Genomic DNA, 24821 nt, shown 5'->3' on the forward strand with positions numbered 1-24821 from the left:
GCATAGATGAGAGTATGGATTTCTCAAGAGTCTGAGACCTTAAAACACAGCTAGTGAAAACAACAGCATCTCTCTTGTCTACTCTGTATCTCAATGGATAACATCACTTTTTTTTTTGCAGAATCTCTCAGATCTCAAAGCCATGTGGTCAGGTCATCCTAGAAATCAAAGTAATAACCTTAATTCTAGGTCTGACCTTCCCGTTCAGTTCCTAAACTGCCTTGTCATCTCTGTGCTACATACTACTTCTCCCAGGGCAGTCTTAATGATGCTGGTATCCTTGGCAAAAGTCAATAATAGAATCCCAGAAGAACTGCAACTCCCCACCTTAGATCCATGTTAGATGGGTTGGAGCTGGAAGATGGATTCTGAGTATCGCATGGAGCAAGCAGAAGAAGCAAATACTGAGCTGGCCGCTGAAGCCCTGGCCAGGACCTGAGGGGGAGGGATCCTCTTCAGGGAGCGGCATGCCAGCCGGGCTGGTGAATTTGCCCTCCCTGGGGAACATCCCCCAGTGGAGGAGTGATCCTGTCAGCATGGGGTCACTTCCACCCCCTCTAGGCCCGGAACGTGGTGCTGAACGCTGCACTAGTGCCCTGCCACAGAGCTGGGACCAACATTAGTTGGCTCCTTCCCGGCCTTTGCTGGCAGTATGCTGGCAGGCCACACTTAAGCTAGCCTTTTGGCTGGCATAAGTACAGTGCAGCCCATTGGGGCTTCTTGGCAGCAGGGAGGCTTTTTGACAACCCCCCCCTCCCCATGCTGCTGGAAAGCCTCTTTGGGAGCGGTGGCTGGGTGCAGCCATGGTGCCGTAGTTGGGCGCCTGGCTTATGGATGGGGCTGTGAGTCTTGGACAAGATGGAAGCATGTGGTGCTAGAATCCTGTTCTTTTTTTTCTTCACCCCACTCACAGTCTGGGACAGGGTTGTGGGTGGTCTGGGGCCCAGCATGGGGCTTAGAACAACTGCCCCTATTGCCCATTGGCTAAAACTGACCCCTAGTTTCCCTGCCTTTACTGTTTAGGCACTGTAACTACCTAAATCTAGTTTAATCAGTGCTCTCTGGGTTCATACCTAAGTGTGACCCTTACAGTACAAATCTAAGCAGAGTTACACCCTTCTCAGTCAGCTGAGGCCAATGGGCTTTGAGGTGAAGAACTCCGCTAAGGACTGTACTGTTACTATTCCCCAGAAATCTGATTGGCCCACTAATATTATAGCTACTTTTGATTTAAAAAGAAAAACTTTCTTACTTTCAGGAGCTGCTGAATGACTGGCTCTGTGTTTGCAAAACAAAAAGAAATAATAGTTCAAAAACAAATGCAAGTTCTATGTCCTCCTTAGTACCATAAATGGACTTATTTATCAATTGGATCCCGAAATGAAGTCCAAAATCCCCACAAACCAAGCTTCATTGATCACATGTCACAGAGCCTTCATTGATAGCAATAATGCATCCTGTAAAAAAAAATCTATAACCCGTTTTGCCTGGTTGATAGGAAATGCTTAAATCAAAATCAGGGTGAGAATAACACAGGATACCACACTTATTTCATTCGACTGCACAGAACAGCTCTGTGTTGTAAGCTGAGAGAGCACACTACTGCCTTCTGTCTGGTATGTAGGAGAATGAATGCCAAGGGAAAACTTAAACTTTTTCTGCAATGATGGTCTGGGTTTCAGTGACTGCGCTGGCCAATTTCCTTTCTGATGCTTTTTGATGCAGCACTTCTGAATATTTCATGCTGTTGAAGTGCAAAATTCAGTGACTCTTCTCCCCAGGCTGCCATAGCAGTTAAACTTTAAACACCTTAATATCTTGTAAAATCTCAATCAGTGAGTACAATTTTAATAATAAGACTCATCTCAAGCAGGAAGAGCTATTTATCCAGAAACAGCCATAATCATAACATTTGGAGACCCTTCAGCTTTGCCAAAAACTATTTCTACAATATGGCATGTACTATGTCTGATAGTTTTCTCAGGTTTGATGGGGAAATGGTAGAAAGTACCTCTGGGTATGTTGTTATGCGGGTATGTATGTGTTTCCTTATTTTGCTCTATACATTTGAGTAGTGTGATAATAACACACATTCAAGTATTGATCAGAAGGATCTTAGTAACACTTTGGATCAGGTAACATGCTGCTACAGAAGAAAATAATGCACCCCTCATAATCTAATTAAATAATCTAATGATCAAAACATAAGGCTAAGACCAGACTTCCTTTAAAATAAGTCATAGTCTGTTGTTTTTTTTAAGAAAAGAAACTGTGCTTCTTGTTTTACTGTTCTGTAGAAGCCAACTGTGCTAACAGACCGATGCAGACACCCCGAGCACAGAAACACCATGTGAAGGGATATTGCTGGGGGAAAATCTCATGAATGACACGTGAAATAAACATTATTCCTCATGATATGAAATTCCAGAAGGAAATGTAAGGGGAGGAGGCCTTCTTTGAAATTTCCTAGACCCAGGTCATGTAAGACAGAGAGCACAAACTACCAGCTTGAATTTGACTGAGATACAAACAGGCGTGCAGGAGAGAAAAGACAGAATTGAGATTAAATTGTTAGCTCCAGATAGGAACTGAAAACTTGCATTCTGGGCTAGCTACAGTTGCTGAACTTTCAAGAGCTCCCACAATGTGTAATGTTTATTGACTTGAAAAATGTCTGCCTCAGTGTTCAACGCATGGTCTCCAAAGTAGTTTACAACTCATGTCTACATAAAGCAATCAAGACAATCAAAACTACAAAACATATTCGACAGGGCACAAAAAACCCCAGGGATTCTTTATTGAAACACCTTTCAAGAATCAGAATAAGGTGCCACGGAGCATAGTAGCAATGCATAATTTTAATTTATGTGCTACTGTGTAAAGAAATACAGATGATCGTAATTCTCTGTGCAACTCCCTCCTTTTATTCTTTATATTGAAAAAAACTCTCCTAAAATACTATGCCCATACCCAAGAATCTTTCTGGTCTCACTAGAAATGGCAGACTGACTCGTACTCTTCTGCGTACACTACTTGTCTTTCCCTACTCCAGCCTCAATATACGCTCTTCACAATCACATCACCTCCAGCCTAAGAGATAAATAATGCCTTCAATAACAAAAAAAGTCTCATAGTAGTTCCTAAATGTCATGAGTCATACTTTAGAATACATTGAGCCTTGATTTTTTTTTAAAAAATAACCTCATTAAGACAAACAAAATTGTTTACACACACTTGTAATAAACTTAGTGGAAATGCAGAAATCTCATTTTCCTATGGGGACACTGTTTTACACTCATTTTTCCATTAAATCTTGCTGTGCTCATTCACGTGTGTGTGTGTGTGTGTATGTGTTTTTCCTTTAGATGGGAGAAAGCATTTCCAACAACTTTGGCACAGAGTTATGAAGAAAGACAGAAGAAAATTCACCTGCTTTTAGCAAGTGGAACATTTTTGACCAGCAAAGTATTTGAAAAAGCTGACAGCTAATGTGCTGTATAAGCCACTAATGAAGCACTGAAGTTTGCTGTAGTTTGGCAAATGCTGCCAGAGGCAGTACATGTACTAATGGCACCATCTAAGGGCATTAGGCTGTAGTACACATCTTTATGGCAAAAGCAAGTTCTGCATGCTGTTACACCCTTAAAATATGAACTGAAAGATCGGAATATAGCATCTTGGCTTTCAAACAGTGCAAAGTATGCAACATTTCTATTTTGTAATTTACAAATTATATAAAACAGAATTGTTCAGGAGGACATTTATACAATGATACCAGGGCTATACTATAACAGAATGGTTCAGGAAGGCACTTTATAAAGGGAAAGGGGACTGTGGACTATACCACTGTGTACAGGACATATTATTTGTTTACTTTACCTAGGTAGTGAAGGGCTGGAGATAAGCATGCAACAAAATGCCCACTCAGAAAGCAATAATTACAATTGTACATATGATGACTAGGAACTCTGCAAGCTTCCATCAGTACTTACATACCTCAACAGCATGCGGGTCACCTGAACAGGCAAAGCAAGAATCATGAAAGTCTAATTTGGCAAACTTGGTATCACAATTAAGATGTTTCTTGTAAAGTGCCTCCCCTGCCAGAGCCAGAGATGTGTGTGTAAAGGTACTGGGAAAAATCACAAGGAGCAGGAAAAATCTTGACAACAACAAAAATAGACTTATGGAACATTTTCAGTATTTAGTGATGCTTTCCTGATCTTGCTTTCTGATGTTGAAATTGAACTTTGTAAGAAGACGTGGGCTTTGCCCACTCACCCCATGCAGGGGATGATCTTGCACAAAGTTGAGGAAGACCAAAGTTTTTGATCGTTCTGGAAGTCCCTGATTGGGCAGCTGAATTGCCATAGATACAAAGAGTAATTTTGTTGTTGTTATGTCAAAGGAAAATGTGATAAAGGAAACATTTTTCTCTTAAGTATTAAAAACATGATCCACCTCCCAATTACTATGTTCATGCATATACTCAAATAAAATAACCTTTGCAGAGATTATTACACCCTAAAACGGCACACAGCTTGATGGCAGAACTTAAGTTGTGTCTAACCCCAATATATCTGGTTTGAAAAGCAGTCTTGGACTGCATTTCATCAAACAGGTGAATTTCTTTTTGGTAACAAATCCATGTACTATATACCTACCATGCCATTAAGAAGGGCTAAGAAAGCAAAATTACAATTCACCTTTGCATTCTGTTTTGCCATTAATATCCGAATTGGGTGTAAAGTGGATATAATGTGCACTGACCTGTACTTCCCCGTCCGTACTTGGAGAGCTCTCATGCCGCACTGCTGAGCGCCTCCTACATCATTCACAATATCGTCCCCAATCATGATGGCCTGCCACAGCAATGAAATACAGACAAAAGTGGTGTCAAGTGAATTTGATTCCTGTCATACTTCATCTTCCTTGACGTAATAAATGGCTTTATTTGATGTTTAATACAGCCATCATACAAATTAAACAAGATAATATTGTCACCGTATTGATTAAAAGTCAGACTACCTTGAATATATTTCAAAGTCCACCTAGGCAGGCTACACAGCCAAGATGTAAATTTTCAGACAATGTGAAAACCGCCATAAGAATCAAAACATTTTTAACACAATTCAAAGATGTGTTGACATGTCAAAAAATTCTCACTGCCCTTTCAACTACTAAGTGGTTAATTTTCACCCTATTATTTTGTGTGCTCTCTCCCCCCTTCCCCTTTTTATCAGCCTAGAATCAATCTTTCATCAGGCTATTCATAATATCCCATTACAATGTTGTTGTGATTATTTCCTTTTTTGTAGTGAAAATCTAATTAAAATATGAATAGAAAGGTATTCTATATGTTGGAAGACCAAATCAAAAGATCTACCATTTTTTCTGATTCTTATATTTACATTTTAGTAAGCTTTACAGCTCAATCAGGGGGAGGGGGGAGGCTGCACGAATTACCTCACGAGTGTAGTGTGGGTCTGCTCCAGTGGAGTTGCCCTTCCCAAAAACGCTTGAGGGCGGACACGCTTGAGGGCGGACGCTTGAGGGCGGACACCATGATCCTCTGGAACAGCTGAATATGCTGCTGGGCACTATATCAGTGCTCCTGTGCTTCAGCCGGTCCTGTCAGTGCAAGGGGGGGGCATGCTGGATGCATTCCAGGGGGTAGAGACAACTATAGTTGGCTTCCACCTGGCCTCTACAGGATGCAGAAGCCCGTGCCTCAGATTACATCACCCAAAGGGATGGTATAACTGCAGTCAGCTTTAAGGAGGGTTTTCAGGCAGCTGAGGTTTTTTTCCCCGCACCACCTGAAAGCTCACTGGAAGCATGAAAGCACAGCCGTCCCCAGCAGCGGCACCTTTTGGGTTTGGCTGCTCCTCTCCAAATCATTTATTTGTTGCATTTTTTCCCCAATTATCAACTCCCAACGCAGTTTATAAAAATATACACAGTATTTCAAATATTATAAAAAAAATATGCCCAAGGAGGGAATTCTCACATATGTTCCTTCCTGGGTACAAAGATCATAGGAAGAGGCCCACTGACCAGAGAAGCTCATCTACGAAGCTCATTCCATGAGAAAGGGCCTTTTCCGTGACAGCCCCACAATTATGAAACAAACTCCCGGAGAAGGTACACCTTTCTCCTTCACTCTTAACCAGCTGAAGACAGCTGAAGATGGCTTTATTCAGGATGGCATTCCACTAAATTTAGTTCTTCTGTCTACCAGCAGTGACCCATGCAACTGCCACCACCAGGATCAATTACTGTAACTTACTCTACGCAGGGATGCCCTTGGCTCTAACCAGGAAGGTCCAACTGGTCCAAAATGTGGCAGCATGGGTCCTTATTGGGACAACATGGAGAACCCATATTAGACCAGCGTTATATGAGCAGCATTGACTTCAGGTGGACCACAGGATTGATTCAAGGTGTTAATTCTGATGTTCAAAGTCCTAAATGGTCTGAGACCAGCATACTTGCTGGACTGCCTCATCTGGTACACCTCTCAGAGGGCATTATGCTTTATGAACAACAGTTTGTTGGAGATCCCTGGCCCCAAAAGATCCTTAGCTAGGGCCAGGGCTTTTTCTGCCCTGGACCCAGCCTGGTGAAATGAGACCAGGGCTCTGTGAGACCTGTCACAATTCTGCATTGGCTGTAGGATAAAGCTATCCCGCCAGGCCTATAGTTGAGGACTGCTATGAGAGAATCTATTACCACTTTTGTGTGGCCTCCCCTCCCCTTCGTTCCTCTTTTTCCTTCCCTTCCCCTTCCTTCCCCATTTCCCTCTCTCCTATACACCATCCAAGGGGAGACCTGCTGTTCAAGCCACCTGAGGGATTTTAAATGGCATTGTTGTAACATGTTTTAACAGATAATTTAAATGCTTTAGAATTCATAGACTGTATTTATATTTATTATTTTTATGATTGTTAGCCGCTCTGAGACCACTTGTGGGGAGAATGGAAAATAAAACTAATACAACTAAACTAAACAGCAGTAAATTATAGTTTCTAAATTAGTGGTTTTATGTATATTACTGTGCTTTATTGCCATTTATATTGTAAGCCAGTTTGAGTTTCTGTAAGGTAGAAAGGTGACTAATAAATGTTTTAAATAAACAAAAAGAAATAAGTATAGATACAGTAGAATATGGGATACTATTACTGCAACAGCTTGTATGAAAGACACAAAGGATGTATGTCACACTATCATATGTACCATCAGATTTGGTGACAATACAAAGGTCTTTACAACACTACACAAATGAACTCTGACCCTCGTACTTATTTTGCCCCTCATTTCTTAGAGGCTGCAGGGAAGAGTTGAAGGCAGGGTCTTATTATGGTTTTATTGTTCAAGACCTTAGTCTAAGAACAGGGGGTCTGAAAGAAAAAAAAAACATAGATGAACTTTCCCCAGTCCTGATCTCATTATGTTGTATCTCTACCCAATGATTTTATGCACTGTCCACCTAGTGGTGGTAGCTGTTCCATGTGCCGTGGCACCACTTGAAACTGATGTGTCTTTCCCAAGTCTCCTTATAACTTAATTATACCAAAAGAGATCGGAGCAGAATAGCATCCCAGTAGCAGGTATGGCTGATTAAGGACTAGTTTATCAAGGAATTGGCTCTTATGAACATAACATTGTAATCAGGTTAGGAAAACATTTCAGATTTTTAGGTGTCAGGATCAAATCCAGAGGGGTCTGGTCCTACATAAAGCAGCAGCAACAGCTCCCCCCTGCCATCTGAATTTAAAATGCAATAACTGTCTCGACATGCATAGGATTTCTCAGTGCCTGCATTTCAATATTACAAAATGGGATTTGGGCACACCTTTATGGTTTTAAAATGCCCCAGCATAAGAAAACCAGAGAGGCACTAAATAACTTGCTACTGTGAAATCAAGAACATTCAGGCATACATTTTTAAACCTGTCATTGTACTCACTGATGCATTACAACAGTTAATTCTACTGGGAGCTGCCCCAAATGTGAGTATGCATTTGCACTGACTCATGTATCCAACAAATTCAGTGGTGTTGGATGAGCATCCTAATGTAGATGTGCATCTGCAATCCTAATTCTAGATAGGGGATTTCCCTTACATTCTTCTTTACTTATCACACATCCTTTTTAAATAATATTTTCTTCCAAAGAGGCTCAGGGCAATGAAATGGTAACAGAAATTCCACGAGTAGGCAGGGAGCAAGAAGCAACCCACAATCAATATCCTTCACCACTGATATTACTGCAATTTCACAGAAAATTGTATAATTCAGCAGCATAAACAGAAAACAGGAGACACCATGTGAGTATTTAGATACTGTTGGCCAACATAAAAGTTCAGACAATGAAACTTTCAGAAGTCCCAATTGTGAGCTACTGAACTCGATAGTTTACTCTTGCAGAATCAGAGCAGAAGTCCACCAGAGCAGAAGTCCACTAGGGCGTTTGTTATTTGGAAACATATTTTGCATTTAATCTACGATTTATTAACCTCTAAGTTCTTTGCAAAATGTGAAACTTCCAAAGGTTTTATTCTCTTTGTGCAATTAACAAGGATGCGCGTTTCTAGAAAAATACTGTACTGTGCCTATACAGAAGTTTTCATACAAGAAAACTATCTGTGTTGAAAGTGCCGCTGCACATGAGCAGCAGTGCCTATCCAGGCCAGCTTGTAGCATACGCATACAAAAATGTACTCCGGTCCCCTGGGATTTCACAGATTTACTATCGGTGAAGGGCAATAATCACTAAAGGAGGAGCAATTATTCCCAAATCATTTAGGATTTAAAAAATCATTGGCAAGAAGATAGAGGTCAAGAGGTGCCGTGTCAAGGGAAATAAAAAAAACTCTACCTGTCAAACCTAGGTTTAACTTCCTCTCTGACTGCAATATAGTAAGAAATAGAGGGAGAGAGAAAGATAAAACTGAAAGGTCACATACCTGGTGAAGGCCAAAATTAAAAGATCTGCTGCTTGTGTTCACATTTTTACACAGAAAACTCAGCTCTTGTTTGTTCAATTAGTGTGGAGAAATAATTAGAAATAACAGAAATCCTTATCAAAAAGTCAGAGTGCATTGTGCGTTGTGCAAAAGATCAGCCGCTCTCAACAACATTATAATGAAGACTGAAATAAGAGCCCTGACACATTTTAAACACACATACAGATGGCTATTTTCTTGATAAAATTATTGCTATACAATTCCAGTGCGCACAGCAGTGGTTTGTGATGACCAGTTTATCCCTCATGTTTTCAAATGTGCTGGGTGGAGTGAAACGTACTGGCTAGAGTGCCAGACTGGGGCCCATTATGCATGGAAGGCTTACCTCTTCTCTGTGCAGTGGGCTTGCAATGGGTTCTCCTCGCATTTCTGTTTACACATGAGGAGGCACTCCCTCCTGGGTGAGCAGTTTTTCTGGCTCCCAATCTCCTGTCTGCTCAGCCAGCCTGTGGTGATATTGAGGGAACCATTGATATGTTCTGCATCTTGGAACTCAGGTTGGATTCCACCCATGTCAGGATTTTCATGAGGATCTCGATTCTCCCAATATATTGTTGGTTCGGATTAAAAGGCGATGGAGCTGTATTTGTGTTTTGAAGTGCTGCAGAGCTTTGAAGATGGTTCAGATTTCCAGATGGTTTATGGGGAGTTTTGTCTCTGTGGGTGACCAGCGACCCTGGGCATGTTGATTGCTTATTGCTTCTCCCCATTCGTACAGACGTGCATCAGTAAATATCTGAATCTGGGACTGGACATGAAGGATTTTTCCTTCCAAGAGGGTGGGTAGATGACTCCACCACTTGAGGGTTTTCTTGATCTCTAGTGCAACTAGGATTTGTCCCTGTGGAGCATGATGTCCATTTGATACAGTAGAAGGAAAGTCTGCAGTGCTCTGGCATGTAGATGTGTCCACTGTAAGCAGTCTGTGATTGATATGAGAGTGCCCATGAACTTGGTCATCTGCATGAGTGGTGATCTCTTGCTCTGAATGACTGATGAGGTCATCTGAACAATGTTCTGGCCTTGGAGTCAAGCAAGAACAGTGAGCTGTGAGCTGTGTCCACGATGACTCCTAGTTGACCCAGCCTTTGGAATGCAGTGAGGAAGCTCTTTTTGAGCAGTACATGGATGGTTGTGTGAGTGTCCCTGATCGTTCTCTTCCTGATCAAGAGGTTGTCCAGATAGGGGTGGATATGTACCCCCATCTCCCTTTGCTTTCTCAGAGAGAGCAAGAATTTAGAGAATACTCTTGGGGAGGACCCTGAATTGGTAGTGGTCTTGGCTGTGGATGAATCGCAGGAACCTTTGGAATGCTAGTAAAATGGGTACCTGCAATTAAGCCTTCTGGAGGTCCAGGGAGGTTAGGAAGTCTCCTAGTTGAAGAGCCCCTTTCACGGACTGAGAGTTTTCATTTGAAAATGGCACAATGTGATGAACTTGTTTAAGAACTTCAGGTACAATATACAATATCCAGTCCCTGTTTCTCTTGGGGACTGTAAAAATATTGAATCCACCCCTTGGCTCCTTTTGTGGGTAGGGACAGGTTCAATTGCCTGATTTGGAGCAGATGCAGTATTGTCGTCTATGTCCTCAGGAGCTTCTCCCTGCATTTTGGGACTGGGGATTATGGATGACATGGAGGAAGGTGGGAAGAAAATTCAACAAAGTATCCCCTGAAGACAACCTTCAAGGCACACACATCCTTCTTATGTTGCTTCCATGTGTCCTGAAAACACAGTTGGCACCCCCACAGGAGATCGGTATAGTCATGATTGGTTGTTAGAGGTGGATTCCTGTCTTTGTGATTCTTGTCTAACTGTCATGCGTTGTAGCCTCTGTTGTCTTTTGTTTAAAAAATCTGGGCGATTGGCTAGAGACATTGAGTGGTGTGGTCTCTTCATCAAGAGATAAGCTCATCCTCTTCTCCATCCTCTTCCTTAATATGAGAAAGGGATTCCTGATCCCACTGAGCGGTTCTTTGGGCTGACTCATAACCCCCCCCCCCCCGCCGTCCTTGCTTGAGGGTTGCCTTTAGTGAGCCATGGCACAGCCTGGTTGCAATCAGGATTGTGATGGGGGAATGAGGAGGATGGGGTAGGGCTGGCTGTTGCCCTGGCATTGCCTCCCTCTTGAATCAGGGATAACATCTCCTGCCTGAGTCCAGAGCCTTGCTGCTGCAGGGATCTGTTAATATAATCACCCAGATCAGCAAATTGGGAGTGAGGGATCACTGGCAGGGGGTTACTCATGAGCAGACCCACTGAATCTGGACCATTATGAAGGTCAGGTGCATTCCTGTCTTCAGGCTGCCCTACACTGAGGCTTGAGAGCAGAAGCAAGCAGGCAATGTGCATCCCCAGGCGCTTCTGAGACATCTCCAAAGGCTCTGTTGGTCCACGGAGAGGTGTCTTTTTCACCCTCCGTGGTCATCCTGGGTGCCGTCTACCAATGAGTTATCTGGAATGGTTCCTGGGCAGTGTGAGAAGGTTTGAGTGGGAAGTGGAGTGTTCAGTATAAATGGGGATGCTATCTTGTTTGGCAAGAGTAAGCCACCCACAAAGCCATTTTCCTACCATTTCCAAAAGGCGCGGGAAAGGAGTTCTCTCTGCTCCAAAGTTTCCTCCACCGTAATGAAGAAAGGGGGCAGGGTGGAAAGAGTGAGTAGAGTGAGGGCAAGAGAAGGAAAGAAAGAAGGAATCAGAGATAAGGTCATAAAGAACAATAAAGACATAAATTAAAGGAAAAGAGAGGTAAAGCTTGTAGAGCCCACTCTCAACACTGCTCTCCCTGACCCAGGAAGGAAAAGAACTGGAGCAGGTGTCTCTCTGTGCTGCTCTTTCCTTTGGCAAAATGTGGATGATTGCTCTTTCTATTTCTCTGGAGGAAGCAATCAAGGATTGTGGTACCAGATACTTATTTTTCCATATTCCAGATTTTTCTCACTCACATAGCAGTCTCACAACTATTGAACAAATAGACTGGGAAAGCATAACTTGGCAAGTCACTCACTGAGCTTGATAGCTAAGAACGGAACTATAGATTATGTTACAAATGGAGATACTTTTAAGACTTCATACCAGTACAAATGTAGAGTGGATTTTTGTCTAAAACAAGCAAGCATATCAATATTCACAGGAATCAAAAGACAGGTAGTTAGGAAAAATCACTGCCCTCAATCATCTTTTGCTCTGGAACTCATCTGTAGTGACAGAGAGTGCAGTCAAGTCACAGCAACCTCCAGTGGGGTTTTCAAGGCAAGAGACATTCAAAGGTGGTTTGTCATTGCCTGCCTCTGCATGAGCTGAGAGAGTTCTGAGAGAACTGTGACAGGCCCAAGGTCACCCAGTGGGCTTCTGCAAATGCAGATGAATTATATGTTCATCTGACAGAGATGGTGACACTCCCTCAGTGGCCCCTGCTCTGCTGAGAGCTTCCCTGCAGCGGAGAACCTGCAAGCCTCCAGAATGGAGAGGGGAGGGGGCTGCACCACCTTGTTTCTATGCCTTTCTGTAGCCTCTGCTCTTCCACGCTGCCTGAGCAGGGATACTTCATCTTCCCTGACCTGGTGTCAACCTCCTTAAATAGGCCACACTTCTAGTTCCTCCCTGGCTTACTTCTCAATCTTTTCACCCAACCAGAAGTGTCTCTTCAACTGTTTCCCAAGTTGCTCCTTTTCCCAGGCAGGGCTTAAGGTTATACTGGCTCTATTAGGCTGCCAAGGTCCATTACTGAGCCTAGATTTTGCAGCCACACCCTGCCTATTCTGGCCATGTCCTGGCCTGGCTGCTGCAGCTGCCAACTGTGTATAGTTGTCTCAGTCAAGGTACATTAGCCTTGCAGGTTAGGGTCCTGTTACCCTGCCAGACAGTTAAGAAATTGTAATTCCATCAAAACTTCTGAACTATATTACAACTTCAACCTATGACAAAGGGCCTTTCCCCACTCTCCCCTACCCCCCCATGCCGCGCCCTGTTCTCAGCGCGCGCCATCCCTGGCGCGTGCCCCGGCGTCCCCACGACCGCGCGCTCTGCGCGGGGTCATCAAAAGGCGCCCTTTGCAAGAGCGCCAGGGATGCCGCGCGCTGAGGGGGCGCAACAGCAGCAGCGCCGGGGGGGCTGCGCTGTCGCTGCCCCTCTCGTGGGGAGTGCCGGGGGACCCCGTGCTACTCTCCTCAAGTAGCGCGGGGCTTAAGGTAAGTGGGGAAAAGCCCAGAGTCTAACACTCTTCTCACTAGATAAATTCTGCCCTTACTAGTCATAATGCAGCAGATCTTGTGTTTTCTTACTTTAAAAATATTAACTATCGTTTCAAATGCCTTCTAAGATACCAAAAGGTAACAATGTACTAGACATCCATTGTGAGAAATAAAGCTGGAAGCAGGCAACTCACTGAACAAGGGGACTACGGTGCAGAACCTTCCTGGACAAATTGCTCATCCTGGATAAATTAAACTTCCATGCTAGTGATCTGGGTTCAGTGTTCTTACACACTATTATTCATACTACCAGGATTCAAAAAGCTACAAACGTGGATTATTTCTGCAGAGGACTCTGACTGGGCAAATTACATTATTATACCCTTCAGTGAAATAAAATGACATTGAGAAAATTTCTCTTATGTATCCACCAGTGAAAGGAATGCATTCCCATGCCCCGTTTCACCATATATCGGGTACCATCAAAAGCAGGAATTTGCAACTACTGGTAGTTTATGCACTCTGGTGTGACCCATTGTAACTCCCATTAGAACAGGACAATTTGCTACAGATAGACCTTTTTATGATGGCATTAAACTACTGGAACCTTAACATTATTTAGGTTTTATCGTAATGCAATAAAAATCACCCACTGTTACAACAGCTTTAAAACATATGAATTAGGCTATTTCAGTAACCTTTAGAGATGTGTTATTCTTTGTCATATTACTGTGTCATAAGAAGGGGCTGGTTACTTCTAAGAGGTTTAAATTTTCTATCTATTAAAGTAATACCAGCAATCTGTTTTTTTCTGGACTATTGGGGAAAGGTTAAAATGAAAATTGGACTTTAGGGAGTACCTTCCATTCCAAGAGCAGGTTGAAAACATCTCATCTGTAGCAAGCAAAGTCAGGTTCTCTTTACAAAGTGGTTATCAAGGGAAATGACTGGTGATAACTTTATTGATTAAAGCAAGTTAAAAAAAAATTCAAACTTAGCCCCTGTCTAGCTCTATCACAGGGAAGCCATTTGAAACTTGCAGTGGTAAAATGAAGGTACCCAAAAACTGCAGTGCATTTTTATAAAGAACAGATGGTGGTTGAGAGTGATTTAATGAGCTATTAATTTTATGTTTAAGTGAAATGTGGAAACGAGTCCAAACATTTTTATGAGACACACACTAGCCCTTATTTTATCATCCCAGGTACAGACTGACATACTCAAGACTCTTCACTTAGATATAAATGGACAGCTAAATATATGAAACGAAACTGACAGTCATTTGTCAAGTGTGGCAGTGATAATGGCTGCCAACTCTCCGTCTACTTCTTGGGGATACTTTAGCAGCTAAGATCTGTGCCAGCTAAGCTCTGTGTAGGAAAGCACATGCTCAAAACATGTTTTATTCTAATTTACTGACTAGCGATGATACATTTACTGTGTTAATGCTTTTTATATATTATATCTTGTGCAAGTGCATGTTTTTCAGGAAGCACACATACTAGTATACTGCCACCATACTCACTAGTCTGGCCACATGTTACAGTGAACACATGAACATCTTGTCTGTATATGTGTACAATTGTTTTTAAAGAGCCAACATGCACTCACTTTATGAATGAAACCAGGAACCACTGCCTGGATAACTGTGGAGGTTGTATTACATGTTCACCTGTATACACATTGATGGTAACATGAGGAAATAATGCACATACAAAGATGAAGTATACACTGTACACAACTGTACGTGTATTCACGTTACTTGTAAACAGAGCTAGAATCCCCCCTCTCATGTTAAAAGATTAGAATATAATTCACCCAAGATGGGATAATAATTATGTTACACAATTAAGTATCTGACAAGATGCATACAATTTTCTATAGCTACCACCAACTGATTACATTTTTACCCCACTCTTCTTCTGAGCAACCCAGGGCAGCAGAAATGGTTGTCCTTGCTCATTTTCTCTAACACAGCCCTGTGAAGCTGGACAGGATCCTAGTGCTTGCCTGGAAATTTACCTGAAAGGAATCAGCATTTTGATTTCACAAGTATGTGGGCCCTATGCAACAGAGAGAGAACCAGGATAACACAGGATAAATAAGTGCCCTGTTTTATTTTTGGATTGCATTCTTTTACATTTTTTGTGGTATGATTTTAATTTTTGTAAGGTAGATTGAGCTCTCTCAGAAAAGTGTGTTGTAGGGATGTTGTGCAATAAAAAGGGGTAGGATACATGACAAGCTATTGAAACAACTTAAACTACATGACCAAGTTGTTTTGTTGGGTATGGGCGGAAGGAAGGCAATTGCTGGCTGCAGCAGTTCAAGGATCAAGAAAAGGCTACCATTTTTCCCCTGGGGAATCAAAATGCAAGAAAAGAAGCTTGTCTATGGTAAAATAGTCTGAACTTTTCTGAGGGTGTGCATGTTCATGGTGTTAGAAAGCGGGGTTTACAAGCATGATTATTAACACAAGAATATGATGATGCATTCGTTATTATTTATTAATTAATATTTTATGTATTTGCCATCTTATTTCTTGGGGCAAAATATACATACATTCCAGTAAGACCAATAGATACAAGATCTATTTGGCAGAACTGCTGTTCATTTCAAGCAACCAGCAACTGCAGAGACAGAAACATACATTGCCTAGCACTGCAGCATTATGAAATAAAGCAAAGAAGAGCCATCTCACCAAAATGGCACCAACAACAATTTCTCTTGTGTTACCTTTTATTTCAGCTCAGGTTGGAATAAAAGTTGTCATTAAGGTGCCACTGGACCTCTGTTTTATTCTACCCTTTAAGCCCTTGCTGAGTCCAAATACTTGTTTGCTGATGTAGTTCCTTTATTGTTTATTTTTGAAGCGATCAAGCTCTGAGTCCACTGAGCTCTTCACACAAAAACTTGCCCACATTTTTGCTAAATGCATTTTTCTGAAATGGGTTTTTTAGTTCACCTAGCCCTTCAAGTTGGGATTAGTGGATTAGTACAAGTGGAATGGCGTGTTCAATTCTGGCCATCTCATTACTAGAAAGATTGCAACAAATTGGAAGGAGCTTGAAGAAGAGGGGTAAAAATAGTTAAGAATGCTGAGGGATTGATTTAAGAAGGAAGATTACAAAAAGTGAAACATACAGCTTAGCTGAGAGATAACTGTGATAAAAGATCAGGATAAATGTCTACAAATTAGGGAGGAAAACATACCACAGAGTATTATTTTCAGCAAAATTGAGAATAATGAGGTGAAAATTAAGAGATAGTCAAACTAAACTTAATGCAAGAAACTCCTTTTTGGTACCTAAATATAGTCAGATTAAAAAAATCCTAAAGGAAATATTTTTTACAGTTAGTCCAATAACCTCCTTTTTTGCTTATCACTTATATCGCAACCTCCAAAGGCAAAAACGGCTTTTGGTTAATATTATGGCACATTAGGGTCAGAGAAACAAATGAGGTATCAAAAGAAAAACAAAAAAACTTTATTTGCAAAAAGAGTGACATTCTCAATTTGCCACTCACCTCCAGTCCAGATAAATTCAACAAATAAGAAAAACCTGAAATAAATACAGGCTGCCTTTGTAACCTTCACAGCTATCAGTATGCCTTTGGCTCCAATATTTTGAAGATGTTATGTCAAGTTTATGACCATTTCATCTATTCAGAACTGAAGAACACTGTCATTTCTTAGGACCCAGAGACAGATGAAGTTATATATTGTTGATGGGAAAGACTGTGAAAGAAAAGGAAGCAGAAAGCTGTATCCCAGTGCTGGTCTGATGTAAGACTGCTTCTTTATAAAAGCAGAACATGTATAAGGATATTACATGAATGGGTTATTCAAGTAATGTATGTGCACATGAGTTATGTGCCGTACATGAGTCTGCACAGGAATGGAAAACTATGGGTGATGATGAACAGGAAATGGGCACAGAAGCTACTCATGTGTCTCAATTTATCATTATATCATCATCTATATGCTAATAACCAAGTCATCCAAATGTGAGAATACTTTAATCCAGTGACTGGAACTGTAACCAGGCAAGGCAAATCTTTCTAAAACCTGAAAAATGCCCCACGTTACAGAAAAATCTGAAACTTAAAAAATAATACATTTGGAGATTAAAAAACCCCAAATGATCAATGGAGCTCCTGTATCTTTAAGAAATGGATTCCCTCAATTGCCATTGCTGGCAACCAGTTTCCAGGCTTGATCCTGCCAGTAAAGGCAGAGGGAAGGAGCAGGGCCTTTTCCAGACCTGCTTTGGCCTTTGAAGGAAGACTTGTTGGGGCCAGGCCTGACAGCCACCACTGGGTAACCATCTGACTTGTATGGCTCAACTAGGCCTGATAGTCTGCTACTCTTCAACAACAGCTACCCTATGAAAGTCAATGTGATGCAGCAGTTGGAGCTTCAGAATAGAATCTGGGAGACCCAGGCTCAAATCCCTATCTTGCTGTAGAAGCTTGCAGAGTGATTTGGGCTGGTCACATACTTTTGGCCTACCGTAGCTCACAAGGATGTTGTAAGGAGAAAAAAGTTTTTTTGTACAAAAATCTGAAAATCTAAAAAAAATACATTGAGAAAATTTTGTAAAAAACACTATAAAACGAGTGCTAGTAGCTTTAAGAAACAGAATCTCTCCATGGCCATTGCTAGGTGACCACAGATTTTCTGTGAGTAAAAGGCAGGAAAGGGGCTTAGTTCTTTCCAAGGTAGTTTTGGCCCTGGAGGGAGAACTCATCGGGGCCAGGCCTGGCTAGAGTTGCCAGCTCCAGGATGGGAAATTCCTGGAGATTTTGTGATGGAATGTGGGGAGGGGAGGAGCTTCATTGGGGTATAATACCACCCAGTTCTGTTTTTAAAGCAGCCATTTTCTATGCGAGAGTCTCTGGCCATTTCCACACGGCCACGCTGCGGGGGTGCATTGGCGTAAACGACGCGGACGCACCCCCCCGGGACCATTTGCACGGACGGTCCCGGTAGGAGCAGGGATGACAGCGCAGCCTGCACAGAGGCTGCGCCGCCCCCGAATGCCTTACTGTCCCTCCGACCTTCCGGTGAGTCGCCAGGGGACATGCCCCCCTGCCCTGCACGACAGCTCTGGAATCGCAGGGCAGGGGGGGCGTGTCCCCTGGCCTGGGCAACGCGATGGAAGGTCGGAGGGATGGTAAGGCGCTCGGGAAAGGGGGGAATGGCGCCTTCCAGCTGCTGCCGTTCGCATGGCAGCGGTTGGAAGCCGCTGTTTCTGAAAAAGCTCGCTCAGGGAGTGAGGTTCGGAAACAGTGGCTTCGCGCTGCTCAGGGGTTGCGAAGCCATGCTGTTTTTAGCATCCCTGGGACACTGTATTCCGCCCGTGCGGAAACAGCTTCTGTCATGAGCATCTGCAATTTAAATTCCAGGAGATTGTCAGGTCCCACCTGGAGATTGGCAACTATAGGGCTGGTAGCAACCACTGTGTGACTTGATACTACTCAGTTTGCATGACTAGGCCTGGTTACTGTTCAGCGACAGCCAGTATGAAAGCCAGTATGGTTTAACAGAGTTTCAGAATAGACTCTGGGAGGACCCAAGTTTTAATTCACGTCTTTCTGTGGAAGTTCATTGAGCTCATTGGGGACAGCCACATATTTTCAGCCTAACTTAGCTCACAGGTGAGGATAAAAAGGAAGAGAATTGTGTAAGCTGCTTTGGTCCCCACTGTGGAGAAATGTGGAGTATAACTGATGTAAATCTATATATATATAAAAAGGTAACAGTGTTTTTGTTAATGGTAGTATAACTCAGTAACTGCTGGGCCAATTCCTCTGAAAATTCCCAGCCATTATAGTCAGCCAGGTGAGAGTGTTTTTAGATGTTCACATACCGATTTGTTCTCTCGCCTCATTTTGTTTCCTGTGACTTTTGGGCTTTTCTTACGTTAATAAAGTTGATAAATGAAAAGGAACTTGAGGGAGAATCATAGGGCAGATAAATATGGAGAAGGGCATTGCTTCAGAACACAAGCAAAGAGAGGTTAATAGGTAATGATCTGGAATTAAGATTAAGGATTGTAAATATATATATATATATATATATATATATATATATATATATATATATATATATATCTATATATATATATATATATATATATATATATATATATATATATATATATATATATATATATATATATATATATATATATATATATATATAAAGCTAACCGTGTATTTGTTAGTGGTAGTATAACTCAGTAACTGCTGGGTCAATTCCTCTGGAAAATTCCCAGCCGCTATAGTCAGCCAGGTGAGAGTGTTTTTAGGTGTTCACATACCTGAAATTTCACACCTGGCCCAGGTAAAATGCCTTTTTCCTGGCACTCCATGGTGAAGGACATGCAGCTGCCTGTGTGTAACTGTCACCCTTAGAATATTTGTGCAGCTTATAATGTTCACTCAGATGGCCAGAGATAAGCAGTGGAAACAGTACATAGGCAATAACTCGAGTGGAAGTGAAACACATACACACACATACACACGAGGGAGAGGGGAGGGAGAGGGAGGGGTGGCATGCAAGGGAAGAGAAATGAGAGAGGGGAGAGAGTGAGGGGTGGCATGCAAGGGAGGGGAGGCAGGGGGCCCAGCATCTTGATATGACCCACCCACCCTAGCGGAGGGAAAGGGAAGGGAGGGAGAGGGGAGGGGTGGCATGCAAGGGAAGAGAAGTGAGGGAGAGAAGAGAGTGAGGGGTGACATGCAAGGGATGGGAGGGAGGGGCTAGGCACCCTAGATTCCCTGAATACTGCGGTTACAATTAAGAAAACCAGGCACGCATTACTCAGGAGTAAGCTCGGTACAGCAACCGTGACATACTTTGAATGGCTGCCTCACGCCCCTCAGAGGGTTTCCTCAGAAGCAACACCCATTGTCACCAACCAAACTTACTCCCAGGTAAAGGATCATGACCAGCCAGCCTAGATGTGTGGGAGGGGTGCCTTTCCATCCCCCCCCCCACAGGAATGCGGGCACACACATCAATGATATCGCACTGAATCAGGCTGCGTGTTTGCATGAGCACGTACTGCTGGCCTCTGCAATTGATTTGCTGCTACTGTTCCTTTCCCATTTCACCACAATAAGCCACAGCAACGCGTGGCCGGGCCCCGCTAGTACATAATAAATATAGATAAAAAGGGAATCGGATAGTAGATTGATGAATGGCTGAGAAGGACAGAATGAGGCAGGGAAAGGAGAGGGGATATAGGGGTTGTCAAGCAGGAGGAGAGAGGAAATAGTGCAGTAATGGAGATACAAGTCCTTGAGGATTCCCTACTATGCAAACAGGCTTGGCCCCAGTGGTTGGCACCACACAACTGGGCCATAGTTTTCTCATGCAGAGGCTGTTGGGGGAGGGGAAGAGGGAAAGTTGCAAATAAAGGTAGGTTAGTTGGTGGGTGGGAAGGAGAGAAGGAAGCAGGAAAAGGGGAGATGCTATTGGGGCTTTCAGAGAAGGTAAAGAGTAGGAAAGGAGAAATGCCTCCAGCAAATTCTTGTGGGTTCCCACTCATTATGATATAAAACTGTTGAGATTATATACCGAAGGTAAAATTTTACCTTTCCAAAGTTCGATATAACTAAAATGAGGGTAAACCCAATACTTCTAATCTGCCCAAAAGGATCATCACCCACAAGCATCTTGGACTGCATGACTTACTTGGTCATCTTAGTGCCTGTATTCCATAATACGGCAAACCAAACAAAGCATGAAATTTGGGGTCATCAAATCATTTCTAGATTCCAAGACACAACATGCTGCTCCTGTTTTACCACTCCAACCACTGGACAGAATTATTATCTTGTAATTCCTATCTCTTATATCTTCCAGGAGAAAATCTCTGTCAAAGATATCTGACTTTACACTAGTAAAGCCAGGATCTCCTGTATTTCTGCCTTACTTCTGTGTAATTTGACAAAAGCTGAAAACTGTAAAGGACTATGTAACTGGCTAAGTCTTTGTATGGATGCTCAAGAACTCAATTGATTTTAGAGCTGAAAAAAATTAAAGCTTCACAGTGATGTAGATTAATGAAATATAGTGTACAAAGGCAGTAAAATATTCAAAGGAGCACTTGCTTGTACTGTGCGAAGTCTTTTTATTACTGAGTGCAGCAATTTTAAGATTTAGTCTTGTGAATCCATAGTCATCAATATTTCCTTCTCAGCGCAGATGTAAATAAGGCTGAGACCCTGCTTTAGAGGAAAGAATTCCTTATCCCAGCTTTGCACTGCTGACATATATGAAACTGGAAATCATCAAGTTTTTAAGAGCCTCATCTCCTGTTTACTTGGCAGGCTTTTCCTCTGTCCACATCAGTGCTTCTTACATTTTGCAAGCCAGGATGATGTCATGAGAACACTACTAAACTGAGATAGCATTTTAGCATGCTCTTTTTATCACTGGACTTTTAAATAATGGAAGATTGTATAGAGGACACAATTTCCATTTTCAACTATGAGATGTAATTATATTTATGCATCTGGCATCAATCTCAGCCTGGGAGTTGTATACACAATCTATGCTCTCGTGCAACTGACTCATGTGATGTTCACTATGAGCAGTTCCTGAACATCTGAGAGTCAGATGTTCTAGGAACTACCCCTGACTATGAGGCTGTTCTGCAGAGTTACAGTATCAGTGTTGACCCTGTCATAGGTGTCGCATCATACCAACAATATCACACTAAGGGGGTATATGGCATCTTATGAGTTTATTTTCCCATTTTGTGCTGCGTTGATCTTGATGGAGTTTGATTTAAACATGAAGCAAGAACTAAGAACTTCATTTAGCACTGAATGCATGAGTCACATGTAAATGTGGTTGCCTTGACTGCACATGCAGCGTTATAATGTCAAGGATCCCTTACCTAGGCAAATATTGTGATGTCAGGCCAACATCACAGATGTGGTAGCTGAAATAAAATGTTGGACACGTTTTAACTCTACACAGAAAAACTGCTAACTTAATATCACACCTTTTCAGGCACAGAACCCTCTTAACTATATGGCAGTATCCAGTCAACTCCAAGTGCGTGGCACAAGGGCATAAAACATCATAGTCATGTGACAAAGAGTAGGAAACAGAGTCTGTGCTAAAGAAGAATTTTCTCCACCACTAAGTGACCTGTCCTTGCAGTCCTGCTGCTCCGTTCAGTTTATAAGAAAAGTAACAAGCGTGGTATGGCGGCTATGGGGTGAGAGAGAGAAGAAGAAAGTCTCTGAGGCAACTGCTTTCTGGACTAAATAATATTCTGCCCCCCCCCCCCCATTCTGACCACTCCTATGGATTTATTAAACCCTAAATACCCACAATCAAATAAAAATGTGGCACACAAGCTTTATCTAAAAGGATGGTAGTGTGTAAGCAACGTTCTCCTTAAAGGTCTCTTGTTTGGAAACCTGCTAAATCAAGGCTGTGCTCATTTGTGAGGAAAATAAAGATTATATTTTCTTTGATATTTGACTTGACAGACAAGACACAGATGGAGACAAACAATAAAGGTTTATTTAACAGAAAATAAAATATTAATAAGGTAAACATTACATATGGGTGACTTGAATATATGAAATAAAACTGGCCCTCAAATAAAGTAAATAAACCATGAAGGGAAATCTGATTCCTGGGGTGCTGTGTGGTTTCCAGCCTGTATGGCCGTGTTCTATCAGCATTCTCTCCTGACATTTCGCCTGCATCTGTGGCTGGCATCTTCAGACAATCTGATTCCTCTTTGGAGCTTGGTTTCTTTGCTACTAAATATTCAATAAAACTTAGATTGCTGGATAGAAGTGTCTAAGTGGATATTGGATTATCATATACTGTGAGAACTGACGCTCTTTATAAGCATTACCCCATCCATTTAACTCTTCTGTGCTATTTTACTGACTTATCAAATTTTTAGTATAGAAAGGCATTTACTAAGACATGTCTGTATAATTTACAACTGGCAACAATAAGAGGTTGTTATAATGAGACCCCATATAATGAGCAAGTCTGCTCTTGCAACCATAGGATCATTGACGATCTGGCTCATGTGATTCTTTGCACACAAAATTTTCAGTAGACCATGGAAGATATCTTGGGAGTATTTTATCATGATGCTTGGTGAGGTCAGACCAAAATAAACTGCTAATATTACTTGCACATAGAGATAAATGGGCAACACTGCAATTGACAAAATTTGTGGCCAAGTTATAAATTTAGTCAAAGTCCTCTCATGCAAGTTTGGTCAATGAATAGTTCACTGGTTTATCCTGGATCACTCTTTATTATTATAGGAACAGTAAACTATTGTTAATTCCACTTCTGTTAGCTAGCAGGCTTGTGTTGTAAATTCTTATTATATATTTTCATCCCGTCTTCTCCAAGGAACCTAATTATATTACAGTGATTCTCCCCTCTTCTATTTTATTCTATCATCCCTGCATCTGGGGTTACTGACTGGTCCAAAGTTACCAAGTGAGCTTCACAGCTGAGTGGAGATGTCAACTTGAGTCCAATACTCTAATCACTATACCACATAGCTTCTTTGGAATCAATTTTTGCTAATAAAAGTTGCTGAGACAAATGGTCAAATTCTGTGAGAAGCTCAATGAGAGGACATGAATTCACACAACGTTCCTTTTCACAAACAAATTAGCGGTAGTCTTGCAACATTTTGTGGCTTTTGTGATTCATAATAACCAGAATATATTGCTTGCAGGAGCACCTCCCTCCCCCACACTGCTGAAGTTGGCTGCTAGGAATATTGCTGGAGTCAATTCATAAAAAGTTCTAAAAGAAATCTTACCTGGTGTGGTTCCACGCCCATTTCTCTTAAAGCTGACTGGAAAAACATTTTGGCTGGCTTCCCCACAACTTCAGCTTGAATGTCACAGGCATACTAGGAGACAGGACAAAACTGACATTTACAGTAAGAAAAAAATGTCCAATGTGTTTACATAAGCCTCATTAAAAAGTATGGAAATATTGACAGATCAACAAAATGGGCAGCCCCATCCAAAAGTCCAGGCACTCTTCATTATACCTCTTAGCAAGCATAACTTTTGTGCTATATGCTTTCCGCCCATTTAATTTGCTAATTTGGACTCATGACTGCCATTTAAACATCAGATACTGCCCTTTTTTATCAACAACAAGAGAACAATAGCTTTACTCACATGGAGCACCACCCAAAGTCAAGCAAGTGATGTTACTCATGTGTCACACAATCCCAAACCAAAGACAAGTACATGCCATCTCATTTGCTATATGCTTCCTCTTAAATTAAGATAGATGTATGAATAGAGAAGTTAAGACCCAGGAAAAAAGGAAGTGAGGAAAAAACTGTTTTGTCTTTTCCCCTGTAAAGGATATTTTTACCAATTTTTCCAACTGAAACCGACAAACGGGGCAGAGCTTCAGACAGGTAATGGAGGGGTTGAACCCAAGAACTCCCCCTTATCTACATCCTTGGGGTCATGTAAAGAGAAAAGTTATTTCTACAAACTTTGGAGACCTACCAGGTTTGTAGAAATTTGAAAACGGTAAAATAAAAGGGCAGGGTGGGGAGA

At 41.9% G+C, this 24821-nt stretch overlaps 1 protein-coding gene across 2 annotated transcripts in view; it reads right to left on the reverse strand.

Annotated features, from left to right (window-relative positions):
- The window catches only part of LOC125438237 (phospholysine phosphohistidine inorganic pyrophosphate phosphatase), a 156346-nt gene that overhangs the window by 95692 nt on the left and 35833 nt on the right, over window positions 1-24821 (reverse strand). Inside the window, exons 5-6 of one of the 2 annotated variants that reach the window (XM_048506514.1) lie at window positions 24059-24151; window positions 4771-4862 (exon numbers count right to left, since the gene is read on the reverse strand). In XM_048506514.1, the coding sequence (XP_048362471.1) occupies window positions 4771-4862; window positions 24059-24151 (185 nt within the window). The remainder of the gene's footprint in view (window positions 1-4770; window positions 4863-24058; window positions 24152-24821) is intronic. The other variant, XM_048506515.1, reaches the window with a different exon arrangement.

The sequence above is a fragment of the Sphaerodactylus townsendi genome, linkage group LG08 (assembly GCF_021028975.2).
Source record: "Sphaerodactylus townsendi isolate TG3544 linkage group LG08, MPM_Stown_v2.3, whole genome shotgun sequence".
NCBI lineage: Eukaryota > Metazoa > Chordata > Lepidosauria > Squamata > Sphaerodactylidae > Sphaerodactylus > Sphaerodactylus townsendi.